The sequence below is a fragment of the Anoplophora glabripennis genome, unplaced genomic scaffold, assembly GCF_000390285.2.
Source record: "Anoplophora glabripennis isolate ALB-LARVAE unplaced genomic scaffold, Agla_2.0 scaffold726, whole genome shotgun sequence".
Classification (NCBI taxonomy): Eukaryota; Metazoa; Arthropoda; class Insecta; order Coleoptera; family Cerambycidae; genus Anoplophora; species Anoplophora glabripennis.
The window spans coordinates 64,878-85,132 of record NW_019416805.1 but is presented as its reverse complement, the minus strand read 5'-3'; the positions used below and the strand labels follow the sequence as shown (position 1 = coordinate 85,132).

The window sequence follows — 20,255 nt, the reverse complement described above, 5'->3', positions numbered from 1 at the left end:
GGTGTCCCAAAATTAACGCGGGATTTGAGTTGTGCGCCATTTTCATTCCGAAGAGTTCGCAGCATTGTGAAGGAACACATGTTGTAGTAAACACGTTACAGTTAGATAAAATGAGTGAAGATTGTGAAAATTCATTACAAATACAGAGAGTGTGTAGCTGATACCGTGCGCAAAATTAGTTGCGCAAAGTAAACGGTACGGCCAGTAATATACAAATAATGATAATTTTAAGATAATTTTAAAGTACGAATTACGCAAGGAAATAAAATATAAATCCCTTATTTTCATTTTCCTCTTTTGATTTCATTCTATGTCTACTACATTTTTTATAACGGTATGTTTTGAAGTCCCTATTTATTGCATTATAAATATCTTGCTAAATTGTTGCCCATAAGGAACTATAAATTCAGATCCATAAAAAATTTATTGAAAAAAGAAAACGAGAGGTCGATAACTTATCATTTTATACCGTTCATAAATGTGGTGTATAAAAAACTACTGATCCCATTTTCTAAGCCTTTACGATCTTCTCAGCAAACGGAACTAACGAGATCCCTTTTTGTCTCTTAGCAACCAGAACATCAGCTGACATCAGGCAACATATCTGTTAAGCCTGTGACAGATAGGAGCAGATAACTTTTACTTTAAAGAAACCATAGTAATAGATGTGGCAAAAAGCGTGTGTTAAAATACACAAAGTCCTTTTAAGGTTACTTTTCGTGAAATATATGCCGGATACAATGCTGACATACTTACGGAGTAAAAATCGTTGTTGCTATTTCGATATTTAACTCAGAAAAAAAAAAGTTGGTGATGGTACAAGCAAATAATAGATAATGTTGACATTCTACATAGTACTTGTCACTTTGTAAACGGCGTTCTTTTTTTTCTATAGAATTTAACCTTCAGTTATCGAATTAGTGATGAATATAAAAAAATGAATAGTACAACAGTATAGAAATAAGGCCAACTTTCATTTTTTTAATAGAAAGTCTTGTGTATTTCTACATATTGAGATTACAGCGGTATAATTTTGATAGGCAATAAATGATATTTTAAAAGAATGTAAAAATTTTAAAAAAATCGAAATTGTCTTTGTTTGCAAGCTTTTTGACATTAATTTGTTTATTTTATGTGTCTCGTAAAACCCAAAGACTTTTGAAAATTTTTTTCTTCCATGAAAACCTTCCAAAATAATTTCGAAGACATTTTTTTAAAATCAATAACTGGGGTGGAGTTAGCAAATGTTGCTTTATATACGATCCCGAATTTCCAATTACGGCAAGGATATTGGCGTGACATTTTTCAGCTTGATGAAGGCAATTTTGTTACTTACCTTATTCTGCTTGTTCAGCATGGCGTTGTGCTGTATAAGCAATTCTAATATCCCTTTACATCCTAAGCTGCATGCTATGTGTAACGCTGTTGACCCCTTCTGAAAATATTTAAAAAATAAGGGTTATTGCAATGTTTAATTTTATTACCTCAAAACAACAATAAACCTGTTGTAACAAAAATGTCACTAGTTCAGTTCAGAGCAGACTTAACTCAGCTGCAGATTTTTCTAAATATTGTTCAAGTATAACTTTTCGAATATGCAGTTATTAAAATGTTTTGAGATTAATTATAGAATTACAAATTAATTAATTTGCAATGCGTGTGAGCGAATTGGATACGTCGCGCTGAAGCTTGTGTGCAAGCAAATGGTGGGTACATCGAACATCTTCTATGAAAATCAGCAGTTCTCAAAAGGTGGCTCCTTGTAATGTTGGGGTAAGTCAGATTTTAAAACTATATTTTATTCAACACAAATCTATGTATTTACCGCATTTTGACATAACGGACATGTGGCAAAAATGTTTGACCTAAGTTCATTAACACCCTGTATATGAAGATAAAACGATTCTTTGCTTTTTAAAACATCTTGCTTTAAATTTATGTAGAAATAGGAGTTTGTAATTGTTCTGGAATTGTAGTTTTCTGGACTATAAAATCAACTGTCGGACAGGTCAAGATTATATAAAGCAGGTTGGCGACATTTTTCCATTAAAATACTTATAAAAATAGAGATCGGTTCGCAGAGGTCCTATAGTAAAATTCGTTTTAGGTTTGAATAAATTGATCTGTTTGCATTTTGCCCATCTTGAATTGTAGTCGCCTGGAATGTGTGAATTTCGAAATCCGAAACTGGGATGAATTTTCCATTTCCAAAGACGGCTTTGTGGTTCCAAATGGGAAGTTGAGCAAAAATTTGAAATTAGCTCATAACTTGGAATTTGACTAACATTTAGCTCTGTTTGACGATGTTACCATAAACTTCAAGATTTACACTTTCTGTGGCATCTGACAACTTATTACAATTTTGTTCTTGGTTTTGAAAATTAACAAACAAAATGTTGTAGGGAAACATAACCTTAAAAGTTCTATTAAATATCAAAAATTGAAACAGAGCAAGGCCTTTATTTAACAAGGGCAAAAATGTTTATTTTGAGGCAGAATATGATGACGTTGTTAATAAAAATTACAAAAAAGTTCATTTTCGTTGTAAAAATTAGGTGAAATAGACTTGATTCTGCAACTTTCCTTTAAATCTTAAAAGTTACAATTTTAGCAGGTCTTTAAAAAAATATGTGCAATTGGTGATCTCTACACTTTACACCTTTTAATATAAACTGTTTCAAGGTTCCCTTTAAAAGTTATCACAAAACATTTGACAATATAGGCTTTATAGATTATTTGAACTACTACGTTGACAGTAGTTCAGCTGTTCTTATAAATATTAAATCATCACTGCTTGAGCTCATCCTTCCATGTCAGTGATGTTCATTGTTATTATAGTGGGTTAGCTTATGATTATTATTATAACCTACAAAACTAGCAGAGTTTGAGGCTTGGGGGGTGTTTTGTTTATAAAACTTAGTAAAAGTTTTGCGTCTTACATTATTGACAAGTATTAAAGCATATTTCATTAATGATATAGTTTTTTAACTTGTTCGCAATACTTCGGAAACCTTAAAACATAAAAGACAACAAAATAAATTTGTTATGAACTTTCTAGAAGAACATAAAACAAGCCCATCATAATTACAACCACAACTTAATAATAGAAATTTAGATGTGCAGGAATTTTTACATGAATTTGTTTCTGAATTTTGCAATATTTTATTGAAGCTAAAAATACTTTCAAATCTAAAATAGTCTATTAGGTCAGTAACAAATTAAATAATTATGTTACTTACTTGCTATACATACAGGGTGTTCTGAAACTCCGCCAGGAAACTCCGGAAGGTGATTCTATGGATTAAAATAATAGCAGTATGTAATGAAAATTTTTTTCGAATTGTCAATTGTTTGCTAGTTACAGCTTGTCAAAGTTCAATTTTTTTTATTCTTCTATTTAAATAACTTACGCTATTAAAGCGTTATTAAACCTCAAATTTTTGATAATTCTTTCTACAATTAATCAAGTTGCCGTGCTGTAAAACCAGCTTCGTTAGTAAATAAAATATTATTAGCAAATTCATTATCCTCAGCTTATTTTTCTATAACGTTATCACAGAGCCGAAAAAAAAAATATTTTGGTGGAAAATCAAACGTACTTGCTTTAAATAATTTTTATTACAATTCGTAACACCAAAATTACTAATGATATTTATTTGAAGCATGGCAACTTGATTAATTACAGAAAGAAGGATCAAAAATTTGATGTTTAATAACATTAATATCGATTTCCTGGGCTAATTCTCGTAGTTAGAATGAGGAGTAGAGATATTATTATTATTATTTATAGGCTTGAACAAAGAGTACATATTTTTTTTGATATTGTTTCTTTTTTCAATATTGTTTAAATTTCTGTGATGTTTAGCAAGAGAAAAAAGTTATGGGCAAAATAAATTTTGAGTTCTAAGTAAAGTGCCCTCTAGCGGTGCATAATGAAACTTTTCTCTGGCTGGTCCATTAGAGCTTCAATTTAAATAGAAAAATAAAAGAAATTGAACTTTGACAAGCTGTAACTTGAAAACAATTGACAATTCGAAAAAAATTTTCATTACATACTGCTATTATTTTAATCCATAGAATCACCTCCCAGAGTTTCCTGACGAGGTTGCAGAACACCCTGTATAATGAGATAATGCTTAAATAACAAATCTGTGTTCTACTTTTCTTCATTCTCAATTCATAACGTCCAGCCGAGTTAGAATTTGAACATAAAAAATTAGAGCTTATTTTTACGATTATTTAAAAAGAAAGATAAAAAATTTTTATAACGTTAATTGTGAATTAACTATTGGACGTATCAAACTAGGATTTTAGGGATAATTAAAGAAAAGTATGAACTTTAATTTTTAAAAAGTTTTATACTAATAATTCATGTAATAAACGCGCTAGCAGCAGTTAAAGTTAACAATAATAAACAGCACGAGAAAGGGCGCAAGATTTTTTATCTAATATTTCATTTATTTAACTTCAAAGCAGTATTTTAATGCAAAAAGAGCGAATTCCCGAGCGACTTCTGTCTGAACCTGGGACAATTTATTTATAACGCTGTTTTGCACATTCTACTTTGTGAGTTGTAAAGAGCAATTTAATTTCAACTTTTTGATTTTTTCCTTTCCGATACATTTATTTAGATCAACAAATTTGGTGAAATATGACTTTAGGTATCTTAAAGTGTGGGTGATTTAATTACCTTCAAAATAAAATAACTAATTTTCCGATGGGTCGTTTAGATTTCCAGAGGTAGTAAAAAAGTGAAAAAACTCATAATGTTACAACTTATTTGCAATTTGCCAACTTAACGTCACTTCTTTCCTGTTACTATTTTTATATTTTCATTCTTCGTATCCTTCCCCTTCATAGAGTGCAATAAATTGTCTACTAATAACTTTTTAAGTTTTCAGGGACTATTAGAGTAAATTTTTAACATCCCTTTGTTTGTGATGACCAATTTTAAATTAATTATTTAAAATTTTATTCGAAAAGAAGTTAGACAATACCAAAATAGCTCTTAAAAGTTCTTAAAATTCTAAAGCTTTTAAATTTTAAAGGAGTTGTTACAGAATAGACCGGATAGTCCGATAGGCATTATCGTCCCTTCTCCCTCTGTTAATTAAATTTGAATCCCTTTCAACAGCAAAGTTTCAACCGCCATTATCGACATAAAAGTTTAATAACTACGCTATTGATTCCTAGGTTTTCGTATAAATTTTTCAATTAGCACATTTTACTGCCCTTTCGTGCATCAAACACGTTATTTTGTAACTAAAACCGGACATGAAAAAGACACCTCGTGCGTGATCGCAGAAATAAAATATCGCCGTTATTATTTCAGCACGTATAACGTTTCATCATTTGGATCCGGCAAATCCGCCACTTATTCGGCGCCCCCCGGAGCAGATGCTCGAACCGCAATCTATAAATAAACGTAATTACCTATTATTCCCTTTCTGACGTCCCTACACCAGATAAATTTAATTATCTGTTTTCTCAAAGTTTCCACGGATCCGACTGGGCGCCCTATTGATCCCGGGGTACGGACCGCTGTTCTCTACGACGCGGTTGTCCCCCGGGGTATTCATAATTAGCGATTGGGCTATATCCGCCAGGTCTTTTACCTCAAAAAAAGCGCGCTGGGTAGCGAACTTGTTTACTTAAACTCATAAAAAGGGACGGGGTATTGGAAAGAAGGCACAAAATGTTATTTAGCGCTTCGTTAGATTGATGAGTCCAGAACAATTTTAAATAATATGAAGAAAAATAAATTCTGAATTCACAGGGCGAACATTGAATGTGTACAGGGTGTCTCAAGCTCGAGGCCTACTGTGAGGATACAAAAAATTTATTTAAAATTTGGGACACGTGGTGTTAAGTGGAATGAAGTAAGCTCCATTTTCAGTCGAAAGTATTATTTTTGGGATTTGATAGAAACGACTAATGACGGCATCAGTTATATTTTTTTCAGAAACGTATCCAAATTTTTCATCTGTTAAAAAGCTCTCTTTTTTCTAATAAACTTTTATTAGAGAAATTTTTCTGTATTACTTCACGTTTAAAAGTTATAAGCAATATCGTCCTATAAAGAGTCTCAAAAGAAATACAGGGATGGCCAAAAGTACGGAATAAAATTCATATCTTTTAAATGAGTTAATTTTTTTTTAAAACGCCGAAACACGTTAACTGATTTTGATTTTTTCCCATCTTTCAGTTACATAATAATTAATTTTTCTTCAACCCCCTAACCCCCAGCTACCCCTACTTTTTTTTCAAATGGAAACATAAGGCATGAGGGGGCTCGTTGAAAAGCTTATAGAGAACCGAATCCAGCCATACCAAATAAACAAGTTTTATTTTTTCAATAGCAAGGTTTTTAGGGTTGTATAAAACACCTACTTAACAAGTGAAATAAAATTTAATTATCTTCAGTGTTATCCTCCATGAATTTGCACAGAATAAAATAAAGAATATGAAACTGTACCTATCGCTGCTGACGCAAAAAAGATATATTTTTTATGTAGCATTTTTTGGCACCTCCTACTTGCCAGGCTTTCTGGTTAATTTTTCGCTTTAGTTGTAAATTGGAGTTCGAAACGTTACTATTGTGTCAAAATCAATTTATTTACTGAATTGCAATGGTATTGTCGGAAAGGCAACGCATCGAAATCTTGATATTGCTTGGATGTGGAGACAAAATAAGAAGTCAGGCTGAAGTGCGCGATTTATTTAATGCGAAATATCCCGAAAACCAAATCTCGCAAGGGACAGTTGGTAAAATATTTCACAAATTTGAGGAACACGGTACAGTACAGACTTTGCCCAAAACTGGACGGGCACGTGCTTTGAATGAAGAAAAGAAATTAGACATTGCATTACAACTTGTTGAAAATCCTCATACTTCAACTGTTTCATTGGCCTGCAATCACGATGCTTCTCGAACTGCAATTCGAATGTTTCTGAAACAAGAGAAATACCACCCCTATAAGGTATGTCTTGTCCAAGAGCTTTTGGAAGACGATTATGATAGGCGATTACAATTTTGTGAGGAAATGATGAGACGGTGTGACGACAATAATGGTTTTCAACGAGACGTACTTTTTTCGGATGAAGCAACGTTTTATTAAAATGGAGTGGTTAACAGGCACAACTATCGCTTTTGGTCCCTGGAAAATCCACACTGGACATGCGAATCGCATACGCAGCATCTACAAAAAGTTAATGTATTCTTTTTTGAAGAAAATCTTACTGCCGCACGCTACCTGGATTTCCTAACATTTGACCTGATACCTGCTCTAGCTGTGATTTTCCCTCATGAAATTGATCCAGATATACCCAATGAAAGAATTTGGTTCCAACAAGATGGCGCTCCCCCACATTTTGGTATTGATGTTCGAATATACTTAGATGAAATGTTTCCAAATCGCTGGATTGGTAGACGGGGTACAGTTGAATGGCCGCCAAGATCCCCCTGGATTATTTTCTTTGGGGATATTTGAAAGAAATAGTCTACCAGGACAGACAGGATAATATTGAGAATTTAAAGAACAAGATTAGGGCGGAGATGCATAATTTACCAGCTGAAGTCATTCAGAATGCTGTGGACAGCATTACTATCGTCTTAGAGAATGCCAAATAGTGAATGGAGGACGTTTTCAGCATTTGCGACATTGAGTTTATTTTTGTAAATTATCTAGTTGTTTCAATTTCTAAATGAAAAAAAACTTGTTATTGAAAAAATAAAACTTGTTTATTTGGTATGGCTGGATTCGGGTTTCTATAAGATTTTCACGAGCCCCCTCATGCCTTATGTTTCCATTTGAAAAAAAAAGTAGGGGTAGCAGGGGGTTAGGGTGTTGAAGAAAAATTAATTATTATATAACCGAAAGATGGGAAATAATCAAAATCAGTTAACGTGTTTCGGCGTTTTTAAAAAAAAATAAACTCATTAAAAAAATATGAATTTTATTCCGTACTTTTGGCCATCCCTGCATAATAATAATAATAAATATTTTTTATTACAATTATTTAGCTCAAGTACATGTACATGTACATGTAAACAAATAGAAAATAGAAATAGCTTGTAAAGGGGCAAAGTGCCAGTTTAAAACTCCTTTTCAACTTAATCTCTTGAAACAGTATGAATAAACAGGAAAAATAAATAAAAATAAATAAAGAACACAAAATATCCTAAGTATAATAGAATCTCTAAACATATTCCGTACAGAATATAAACGTAAATCGAAAAATATATAGATACACATATATATGAATCAAAATGAAAAACTCGTAGTGACTAAGTGAAAAAAAAATCTAAACAGTTACCGACATCTTAAAAGGCGAAGGTCTAGTGACAGAAAATTATTAACTAGTAGTACAATCATCCAAAAGAAATTGCTTTAACTTTTTTTTAAAGTTCAAAATTGTGTTTGACTTAAAACAAACGGGCAAAGCATTATATTCTTTACAGGCATGATAGATAAAACTTCTAGTATAGAGGGCAGTGGCGTGACGAGGAACTTCTAATAAACGCGAATAACGAGGATTAAAAGTCGAAATGGCTTTATGAAGCCTCGTAAATTTTTTATGTAAGTATACACGGCATTTTTGCTGAAGAATTTTATGAGTCAAACAACAACTTACGACAAATACCACCTAAAAATCACATTAGCGGTGGAATGATCAAGTAGTCGTTGGAAAATAATTGAGTGTTCGTTGTTTAAGGTGCATAAATGTCATTAAGAATAAATAAAAGTATTAAACTCCATAATTCTTTAGTACAGTTAAAACAAAATGTGATGATAACAATAACTAATCTTAAAAAATGGGGCAAACGCTTTCATACTACATATATATTACATTCTATTCTCTATATGACCTCCTCTCATTTTAAGACACATATCTAATCTTCGCTTGACTTTTTTGGAGGCTGCGTTTATTAACATTTCGCCTTTTAACTCATTACAAGCGTTTGTATTTTTTTCTGTCAAATCATTAATATCTCGCGAAGAAACTTTATTTTTTAAAACCCTCCATAAAAAAATATAGAGGTGTTAGATCTGGTAATTTTCCGGTCCATTAAGCCCAATCCATTTTTCTGGGAAAGTGTTGTCTAAATATTGCTGCACAATCCTAGCCCTGTGGGGTGGAGCCCCTTCGTGCTGAAACCATAGGTTTCTCCTTAGCTGTTTTGCAGAAGTGCAGAAAGTTCTTCTTGTAGGACATAAAAATAAGGCCCAATTAAATGCCTACCGATGATACCGCACCATACATTTACTCCAAAATGGCCTGGACTGGATTTACAATGTGGGGATTTTCAATGGACCAGTAGTGTTCGTTGCGACTGTTTGGCAAACCATTACTGACAAACCGACGCTCAGGCAAATACTTCAAATTGAGAATTTTGTCGCCATGATACCCATTGGTCTTTAAAATTCGTTGAATGGCTGATTTATTCAAATTTAATTCCCGGCTAGCTTGCCGTATAGAATTTCGTGGGTTTTGTTCGAAATACTGTAACCGTCTAGCTGTATTAACATTGTTTCTTACCCTTCAGTCAACTATTTGATTTTTCCGAACAGAAAATGCATCCTCATTTCGACGCAAGGTCACCTCCAATCTTGTAAAGGTTCTATGATCAGAAATGAGGCTCTCTGGATACCCTTCTCGATATAACTCTACAGCTCTTCTTGAATTTTTTTGTGACTCGCCGTAAATTAGCAACATATCAACTTTTTCTGAATGAGAAAACATTGTGTAAGCACAAAAGTTATACGTTTGACGTTCGTATTGAGCAATGACAAGTGTTTTGTGACATTTATGCACTTTAAACAACGAACATTCAATTATTTTCCAGCGAGTACTTGATCCTTCCACCGCTGATGTGATTTTTAGGTGGTATCTCTTTTGAGATTCTTTAGGACGATATTGCTTATAACTTTTAAACGGGTAATACAGAAAAATTTATATAATAAAAAAAGTTTATTAGAAAAAAATCCTATCAGGAAAAAAATTTGGGAATGTTTCTGGAAAAAATATAATTGATCGAGTTTGACACCCTATACATACAGCGTGATTCTAAAATGTTTAACCAACCTTATAGGGCAAAAACTAGAGGTTAGTTTAATATATATTTTTTCTTTCTGATGCGACAAAAAAATACAAAAAATTATGAAACTGTGGTAAATATACCAATACAATCAATTCCCGAGTATAGATTTTAGTTATCTCTAACACTTTAGAAGATGGTTAGTGTGTTTCCGTATTTCGTTAAGGTAAGGAACAAATATTTACCAAGTTTTCACTGTCTGGGTCTGCTCCAGAGTCTAATAGCATGTGGACCAGTTCCGTTTGCTGATTCTGAGCAGCTACATGAAGAGGTGTATTTCCTTCTTCATCTCTAGATTCCATATCAGCCTCGTGAGCCAAGAGGAGTTGGGCTACTTCGCAGTGACCCCTTTGACAGGCCATGTGGAGGGCCGTTTTCGATTCCTGAAAAAGAAGAAATATCAGAACACTTTCCTTGTAACGCTGTTTCACAATAAAGGAACATACTCCCCCAGATGTATATTTTACGATTAAAAATTAACTTCGACATTGTTTATTGAAAAAAATTGACAATCTTTTAAAGACTGTAGCTCACTTAGAAGCCAATAAGCCTTTAAGGATGCGAATTTGCTTCCATCTTTTTGCAAAGAAAAGGAATTTGGTGCAGTATCTAAATGTAGACATAATACGTCTTATCGTGAGACATTGAACCCGGATTATCAATTATTTATAGGAATCACAATATCGACTAAGCAGTCGCATTCTCTAAATCACACCTTGATTATGGGAAATCAATTATTTAAGTAAATAAATCAGCTCGTTTCGTTGTACCACCTCACAACCGTCTGTCTCTATTAATAATTTACTCTAAGCTCCCTTCTCCGATTGTGGTGTAATTACTTGGTAAAGCATTAATGTCAATCCGAGGTATTAGTGGTTTCTGTCTGTAAAAAATTAGAAGCCCTAACCTTTGACTTAAAGATACTTGTATTAGATTTTGTGTTCGATTTTTTGTAGTTAATAATTATTCAAGATAATATCAACACAACTAAAAAACGATTCATTTATTTAAATATAGTGAAATTTCTACTCTTCCAGAAAATACCTAGATTTTGTGAATATGTTATTTTTTAATTTATGACTACCGGAAAATAAAGAACTTACAAACTAACATCTAATAATAAAATAAGATAGAAAAAACAAAACAGAAAGCGATTTAAGTAGCACATTTTATTCTTATTGATATAAAATTCAATAGGAACTGGAAAAATATACTAAAATCTACTTGCCATCTCTGTTTATTTAAGAGCAAAAAATTACTAAACTTTATACGATTCTTCAAAGCCTGGTCGTCAAACATATTTTATTTTAATTGCTGAAGATACACAGGGTGATTCACAACTTATCAAAAAAAAAATTATAAAAACCTTACAGTTTCCGAGAAAAAAATATTGAAGTTGTAGTATTTTCACCCTTTACATCGGTGGGCTACTGTAGTCTCCAGCGTCATTCGCGTTGTGCGTTGGCGATTCCGAATACTGAAATCCGATTTTAGTATTATCGTTATTGCGATAGTGTTTACATTAGTTTTTCAAGTGCCAAAAACGGCTTAGGTGTACAGCAACTCGGGGTTGATGGATATCGTTTTAATTTATGATGAAGCAAGACAAAATGCTTTAGCAGCTTCTCATCTGTACGCAGAACGATTTTCCGGTAGACATGTGCCGAATGCAGCTAGTACATTCTGTACATTTAATTTTTTTTTATTTGATAAGTTGTGAACCATCCTGGTCAAATTTATAACAATGTGGTTCTCATAGCATTTGCCTACGTATTAAATTTGAACAAATTTTGACCATTGGGAGAACCATGGAAATGAGTTCCATTGATCACAAGTTCTGTTGGTTCAAAATTGCTGTTTGACAGTTGTTTTGTACATTTCATACTGTAATCTTTTTAAAGACATAGGACATAGTTTTATAGATCAGACATCTTAATATCTGAGAAGCAAACGCTCTATTTCTCAACGATAATAAATCTTATCCATTCAGATTAGTTGGCAAGTTATCGTGGCAGTTGTCAATGATTGAACAATTTCCGATGTGGTTGCCATGTCGTCGATTTAGATTTGTTGACATTTCGAGAAACATACCTCTTCGTTAGAAGTTTTGTAAAAAAGAGATTAAGTCTTCTGACTGGTATTCATATTTGATGTGTCGACCATGGTCCATGGAGTTGTGGTGCACGTTTTAAAGTCACGGTAACCTTCTGATCATTGATTGTCAGAAATTGGTCGTCTCTAAATTCCGCTCCCACAAGAATTACGTATACTTAAATTAATTAAATGCATTATATCTGTCATGTACTCTACGGGTGCTGATCTCTCTTTGATAAATCAACAGATGTATAGCACGTAACAAATCTAGGTCATTTCACGGACGTAAGTAAGACCAGAATTCTAGTGAGAGAAAGAAGATTTTTGTCATGACTATTATCAATTACTTCAAATCATCCACCAGAATCCATAGACTAGTGCACACAACAAATGTGAATTCTTCTGAAGAAGAGAACGATATATTTCTGGAAAGGTCATATAGAGATAATATAGTAACCATTCAAATATCAAAATTTAGACATCGAAGTGAATTGGACTTGAAGTGAAAGATTTTGATTCTATTTTGATTCATATAAAATTAAGTAAAAGCTGTATTTTTCTATAGTAAAAGGATTACCCCATTTTTATTCATACTGCTCAGTGAAGGAACTTAAAATTAAAATAACTACAACATCTCCTAAAAGATTAATATAAAAGATAATTGATAGAAAGAAAAAAAGGAAAAGAGAGAGAATAACGTACACTGCGACTTTTGGTGTTTGCGCTCAGGAAAGACGTTCTAAAATGATCAGGAAAGACCGCTACCTTGTTCTTTCTATCCAGCTGCGCCCCCACTTCGATGAGTCTCCTCACGACCGCAGCATTACCAAAGAGGGCGGCATGGAAAAGCGCTGTCTGTCCGTCTGCGTCGACGGCGTCAATTTTGACGTCCTCCAAAGTGTCCAACAGGAAGTCCACAACCTCTACCCGGTTGTTCCGTGCGGCACACATCAGCAACGTGTATTGTGCCTAGATAAAAATTGTACTTGCGGCGGATAAAGGTAATGATCGATATCTAACTTAGTCACAATAAGGACGCGCGAAATGTGGAATTTACGACACTTTTAGGGCACCATAAATCTGGAAATACTGAATTGCTAGTAGCTTCAACAAAGTATCGATATTACGGTGGAAACGGTGACTTTAAACTAATATTGCAGTAAATCAGAAACTTCTAAGAACTTCTTAAAATCCAAAATTTAATTAATATATTATACGGTTTTATAATACGCCAACTCTGTTGCCAAGATCTAGATGATTTTAGATTTAGTGTAAGGTGTCTCACTTTGAATGGAAATCAAATGAATGAAAGATTCTTTAAGTCAAAATAGGGCAATGAGCGGAACAGGTTCAGTTCAATTTCGCTACATATTGAATGACCATATGTTGGATAAACCTAGTTATGTCAAGAATTCACTGAAAATTGTACTTAAAAACGCCCCCCTTAAGGCTTTTTTGGCTCAATCTTCCTATTTTGACAGTAGGAATCGCCCATTCATTAACACGACTGTGTCCAGTGTTAATGAATGAAACACCTTGTAGAAAGGAACATTTCCTTAATTCATATTTCGACAACCAATCACTCCAATAAAACATATATTCTGAGTTAATTTATGTTCAAAAGAAATAAATTTCTTCAAAAATGGTTACTTATTCCCATGAAATACAAAATCCATTATTGAACTGGATTTCAGCTCTACTTGTTGGAATGGTTTCATGATTCACTTCCTCTAATTGCCATTCTCAAATCTACATGTATAAATAATAAATGATTCCCTGATATGTGTAAAAAAGGATTTATACGGAAACAAAGTAGGCGTAATTTATGGTTGTTTGTTACAGTTCCGCTTCATTGTTGAATTCGGATAACACTACGATCACGCACTTTGTCAAATTCATTGGCTATGAATATTTAAATACTGAAATTGGTTCTTGCTTGTAGCGAGTGCCTACCTACTAATAATTCGATCGATGAAGTCTTTTTTATTTTCTAAATTAGCTGGATGGATATTAAAACTTTAAGTTTAATTTCAAACAAACCATTACATACTATCTATGTGCAGAAAACAAAAGTTATAAACGGTCATTTGTTCCTAATGTTCGAGAACAGCAGACGAAAATATCTTTTGAAGAGTTATCTTATAAAAAAAAAATTGTTTTCGGGTATGTCAGCACTTCTGCTGACTTTCTAATTGTTAGATATTAAGTTCTGATGATTTACTCTTATTGGTAAGAAAGATATGACTATTAGAAAATGTCAGCAATGTAAGATGTTTGGCTGAGCGTCAATAAGGTCGGTTGGGTCACTATAACTACTGCTATACTGCTACTATGTAGGTACTACTACTATAATTAATATAATGACTATAATTTTATGTTAATACTGTTAAGCTATCGTGTGTTACTGAGAAGTATGTGCCCAGAGTGACGGTAGTTGAAGATTCTAAAGAAAGAGAGAAAATCTTAACAAAAAGTAGAATCGGGTTCACAATATTCATGTAAAACGATTTAGAATTGAATAGGTGGAGTCGTCTTTTCCCAGGTCTAAAACACTTCAGAAATATTTTAAAATAGCGGTTATCGAGCTGTTTGTCTAGAAGCGCTTGAAAATTTCAAACTGGATTAAAATTTCTATCTAATTTATCTGTCTGCCGTCGCATATTGATCTATTGTCCATTTTGGTCATTTGCATATCCTGGCTCATATAGGAGGGCGATGGAGTAATGTTTATGTTATTAGGCCCATTGGAAAAATTCAAAAGTTGGGTGATTTTCGAGATAAAGCTTACTCTCTAAAGCTCAATATAATCTTGATTGATCACCAGAGCGGCACCGCGTTTTGGTTCCAATGAAAGCATTTTCATTTAGATATATTTTACCGGATATATTCTACCTATTCAGTAGCTCGACTTTAACGATTTGGTAATGTAATCGACCAATTCTTTTATGTTTCTCTCTGACATATTATGACAGTCATGTCTTTCTTACCATTAAAAGTAAATCCATCCATCCTTTAACCATACCATTGTATTCAATTATAACAAACTTACATTGTACAGAAGTCTATTGCTTTGTTTAGCATACATCAATAGAAGAAAAATTACTATCGCATTGTTATTATTAATAATTTGACCACTTTTATATTTCCAATAAAATAATGGCGCGAAGTTAGCAATTGTATTGACTTATTTTGAAATGACAATATGAATGACACACGATTTTTTATTTTAAATGATAAATTCTACTCAATTTCTACGTTTCGAATGAAGTCATTTAGATGTGCTTTTAAGAGCAAGCCATATTTATCGCTTTATAACTGAGTTGATATCGTAGACACATCCAAAGCAGAGAGCTAAAAGCATCATAAGGAAATTATATAAATTTCCGTTGTCACTGAATAAATAGTAAAGTAAATCTGGTTCTCCATACTTGAAAATAGGGAGTTTATACAAATTTTTTTCAGAAACAGATTTGATAAGCAACCTTGATTTTACGAAGAAATGGAAATTGAAATTCATGTGTTAATTTTTGCTGTTATCAACAAAAGTAATGAGAAACTTTTAAATAAAGAAATATCTCTCATACTGTATTAATAGTCAAATATAAAAAGGTATTGAATGTGTAACGATATTTTTCCATTTTTACAATTCATAGAATCCATTTAGATATAGTCCGCATTGTTTTACCAATCAATGAAATATCAATTAGCAAACTGATGTTTATCGGAATCGCATTACAATTACTATACATGTCAAACATTTGACTAAATGAGGAATAGTTTACGTCGAATTGGCTAAAAGGAAAAAATCAAAGAAATAAAAACAAGTGTTGTTAACTAATATGTAACAAGAATAAGTAAAAATCATTACAACAAAAAGAACAAACTCAACTAACATATTTAAATGTTGCTACTTTTCAAATATGTACTTTATTGTGTGGATTATCCACTTTTCAGTATTCCTTCAGTTTTATGTTGCCTTATAAAAACGTCTCAGCGTCGCAAAACTTGATAAATTATTTTAGATTTTTTCTAATTGCCTTATTAATCTCTTTGGTAACTTCATTTGCTGCTCCTAAAAAATATATTGTACTTCTATTGGTTTGCCTGGGTAGTATCCTACTATTTCAGTTAACAATATAAATATTATGAAATATGAATGTTTATCAGTAGCTTCGAACGCATATAACAATAGTAACATGTAAACAATTTGTAGAAAACAATTAAAATCAAAACGACTAATACAATTTGCTGATCCAATAAAAGTACAATACTGTATTTTCATTAATTGGAAGAGGAACTTGGGATGTTAGAAAGAGGTTAATGTACCTTAGTAGTGGCGTGTGAGCAGGCACCTAAGTTAATGAGCATTTGGACGGCTAGTGGATGACCATGCCAGGCCGCCATCTGGAGAGGACGCATTCCGTACTGAAAGAAATTTGGTTAGTACAGTTAGTAGTAGGTAGTAGTTAGAGTATATTAATTGCATAAAAGCCATATTTTGAATAACTTTCCTCAACAGATCTTGACAATCTTGGTAACATTCACTTTATTAACACCATGAAAAGTTTAAATAGACAAATATATGCTTTATTTTGGTACCAAGACGTCAAAATCATGAGGAATTAAGTGAAGTACTGAAGAAGTACTACTAAGAACTACTTATATTTTTTACTGGTATTAATAGAGGTTACCTTATCTCTAGCTTCGATATCACAGTTAGCTGCAATAAGCATTTCCATTATATCTAAGTTACCCCTAGCCGAAGCCCAGTGTAGGGGTGCTCTTCCATACTGAAAACCGTACAACATATGACTGAAGTGAAATAAATACAACAGTCAGCATGCACTGGTACAATTAATCTAATTTCATATTTCTATTGTTCTTATTTAAAACATCCTGAACGACATCATGATTATTATGAGAAAAACTCTTTAAAAGTTTTTTCCTTATGCCTTCTATGATTTTATACAAATCTGAGAACATATTCAATGTTTTTTGAAGGGATTAATTTCAACATTTAATAGGTTATATCAATGTCTATCTATTACAGATGAAACTTTAGATTTACCACAGAACAATCGATAAGCACACAAAGAATAATAAGTCTTTGTATTTGGATCCACAGACAAGATTCTGGAATAGGAAATATTCAATCACCTTAAAACCTGAAAAGCAGCTAGAACTATGCGAACAGTAGGTTTTTCCTTGGGTACATTTGGATTTCAAGATTAGTTAACCCTTGCAACACTTTAGCTTTGAACGAATAGCAAGAAACCACCCCTAAAATTTAAAAATCAACTAAACATCGGCGAATAATGCTGTATTTTTAGATGTGATTTTGCCATATAAAAAGAACTGGAGGATGACGGAGCATTTTCCATGGCAGAATCGTTTTCTAGGGGTCCAAATACATAGTATGCTAGAGGGCCTCACCACTTTCTTCATATATGTGTGTAATTTTAGTTGGATAATATTTAGAATCGACGTCTACCTCAATAATTAGCCCTTTCATTATTAAAATGAGTGAAATGGTATGATTCCACTGAATTAATATGTCTAAATGTCTAAATAGGACATTTTATTCAAACACAGTGCATTTGGGCTGTTATAATTTTAACTTTGGGTACGTAAAATAATATGCAGTTATGACGAATTTGACAAGCATGTTTGATATATGTAAATGGATTTTAAGAGTTTTAACCTACTAGAATAATGGTACATCCTACATTGGACGTTAGGTTAAGTAAAACAAGTTTAAGTAAGGGCATTTTAAATAAGAAGAACAGGTTTAATTTCTGATTGTATGAACAAAACGGCGATTGTGCATTTTTTATTTATATGTTTAAGTTCTCCTGAGAGGCTATTGCAGACTTAATTATCTAAAAATATTTTCTATTGGTGTGTACGACTACATTATTAAGATGATGTGATTCTCATAGCAACTTTAAAGGTACACTCGTGGTTAATAAATTTTGTATATTATTATTTGCAATACAACATTACTCATATTTTCTGTTAATTGGATGCAACATTGTTAAATAAATTGTGTAGGGTATTTGGTCACAGTCCAGATTTTGAAGTGTAGCATACAATATTTAGAACACATTTTTATATCGCATGAGGCACCTTGTTTATGTTTTATTAAGCAGCAAAGCAATTTCCAATTCGTAAAAAATAAGTTGCTATTTTTTACATTTGTTTTATAGTACCTACGAGATCCCAACTTAGATCGACCTTCACCCATCGAGTTTTCTAATGAAATTTGAATTTTGATAATATAATGTATTAATATACAAAACTTGATTTGGTCGACATCCAATTTCCCTGCACAGCTATTTTTAATAAAAAAATTAAAGTTGCTAATTTTTTTTCATGAATGTAGTTATTGAGTTTTTGGATAAATTTATTACCAATCGAAAGAAATATATATACAATATGCCAAAGTTTGGTCGACATTTTTGTTCCTTGCATAAAACCAGGTGTAAACAGGTAACTTTGAATTGAACTTTAATTTTGAATTAAATCGAATAGAATTTTGAATAGAATTATTACTATACTAATTATTATTATTATAGTAATGCGTATTGATGACGTTTTAACGTTAATGAAATGATAATGGTCTAAGATCCCGACTTCTAATGAAATTAGAATTTTGATAATATAATACATATATACACTTGATTTAGTAATTATAGTACTATTACTATAATTACTTTATTTTTTATTAAAAATAGCTGTGTAGGGAAATTTGAAGTCTACCAAATCAAGTGTATATATGTATTATATTATCAAAATTCTAATTTCATTAGAAGTCGGGATCATAGACTATTATCATTTCATTAACGTTAAAACGTCATCAATACGCATATTTTGTGACATGATGCTTCTTTAAAAAAGCAGAAGATAAATAATAAAAATTATTTCTTTCAGTTTTCGGAATACCTTCTAAAAATAAATACCTTAAATATCTATATTTGTTATTATTAGAAATTGTTCCGTTTTCCTCCATAATATTTTATATAAAATAAAGTAAAATCAATAAATAGCGTATTTTTTAATGTTTACCATGTTCCATTTCATTTTTATTAAAAAAATTAGAATTAAGATCTTTCGTTTACATTTACATAGACAATCCTGCCATGTCTCATTGCGTTGTTAATCTCACAGTATCAACAACATCCAGTAATAATGTAAATGTAGGCACTATACACTGTATTTGATTGTAGACCGGTCAAATTAGTCATAAAAATAGTGGTCAAATAACAAAAATTCCGACAGAGCTAAATTATGGTGAAGATCTTGGGTACACCATTAGAAATAATAATAATAATAATAAGTGTCAAAAGTCCCTATCGATCCAATGTGTGCTAAAAAAGTTATTCGGGATCAAAGGTCAAAATTTGAGGTTTTTTGGATTTTCTTCGAAAACGGTATGTTTTATCAAAAAAGTAGTCCTGACAAAAATTATAGATCTGAAAATTATCTTATACTTTTTTTTCTAAGAACCACCATTCCTGAGAAATGGCGATTCTAAAAGTTGAAGGAGTCACCTTCTACATATGCACATATATGCAACGTATATACATAGTCAGGCACTTAATGCCAGTAAAAATGCCTATTTGTGTCTCTTATATGTATTATATGTACTATTCTGAGAATATACAGTCAAAAGAAACTCAGTCCCTTAGTCAAAATGACACAGATGTCCTTATAATTGAAACAGCAATAGATTAATTTAATTCAACAAATACAACTATTGTAGTTGGTGAAGATGTTGACTTATTAATACTATTCACTGCAAGGACTCCAATTGATAAATTTATATACTTTTTAAAACCTGGAAAGGCTCAACAGCGAACAGAAATATATTCTTCAAAAAGTTTACCTGTTTATCCAAAATGCCAAAACCATATGTTATTTTTACATGCGATAACCGGCTGCGATACTACATCAGCAATGTTCAGAAGGGGTAAAACATCAGTATTAAAATTATTTGGAAAAAATGATTTGATTGATTGCAGAAATTGATTCTTCACCTCAAACAATAATCACAAAAGGAATT

At 32.1% G+C, this 20,255-nt stretch overlaps 1 protein-coding gene across 1 annotated transcript in view; it reads right to left on the bottom strand.

Annotated features, from left to right (window-relative positions):
• The window catches only part of LOC108915564 (ankyrin repeat and death domain-containing protein 1A-like), a 95,378-nt gene that overhangs the window by 12,430 nt on the left and 62,693 nt on the right, over positions 1-20,255 (bottom strand). Inside the window, exons 4-8 of the mRNA XM_018721630.1 lie at positions 16,885-16,983; positions 16,520-16,618; positions 12,959-13,162; positions 10,285-10,482; positions 1,337-1,435 (exon numbers count right to left, since the gene is read on the bottom strand). Coding sequence (XP_018577146.1) covers positions 1,337-1,435; positions 10,285-10,482; positions 12,959-13,162; positions 16,520-16,618; positions 16,885-16,983 — 699 coding nt within the window. The remainder of the gene's footprint in view (positions 1-1,336; positions 1,436-10,284; positions 10,483-12,958; positions 13,163-16,519; positions 16,619-16,884; positions 16,984-20,255) is intronic.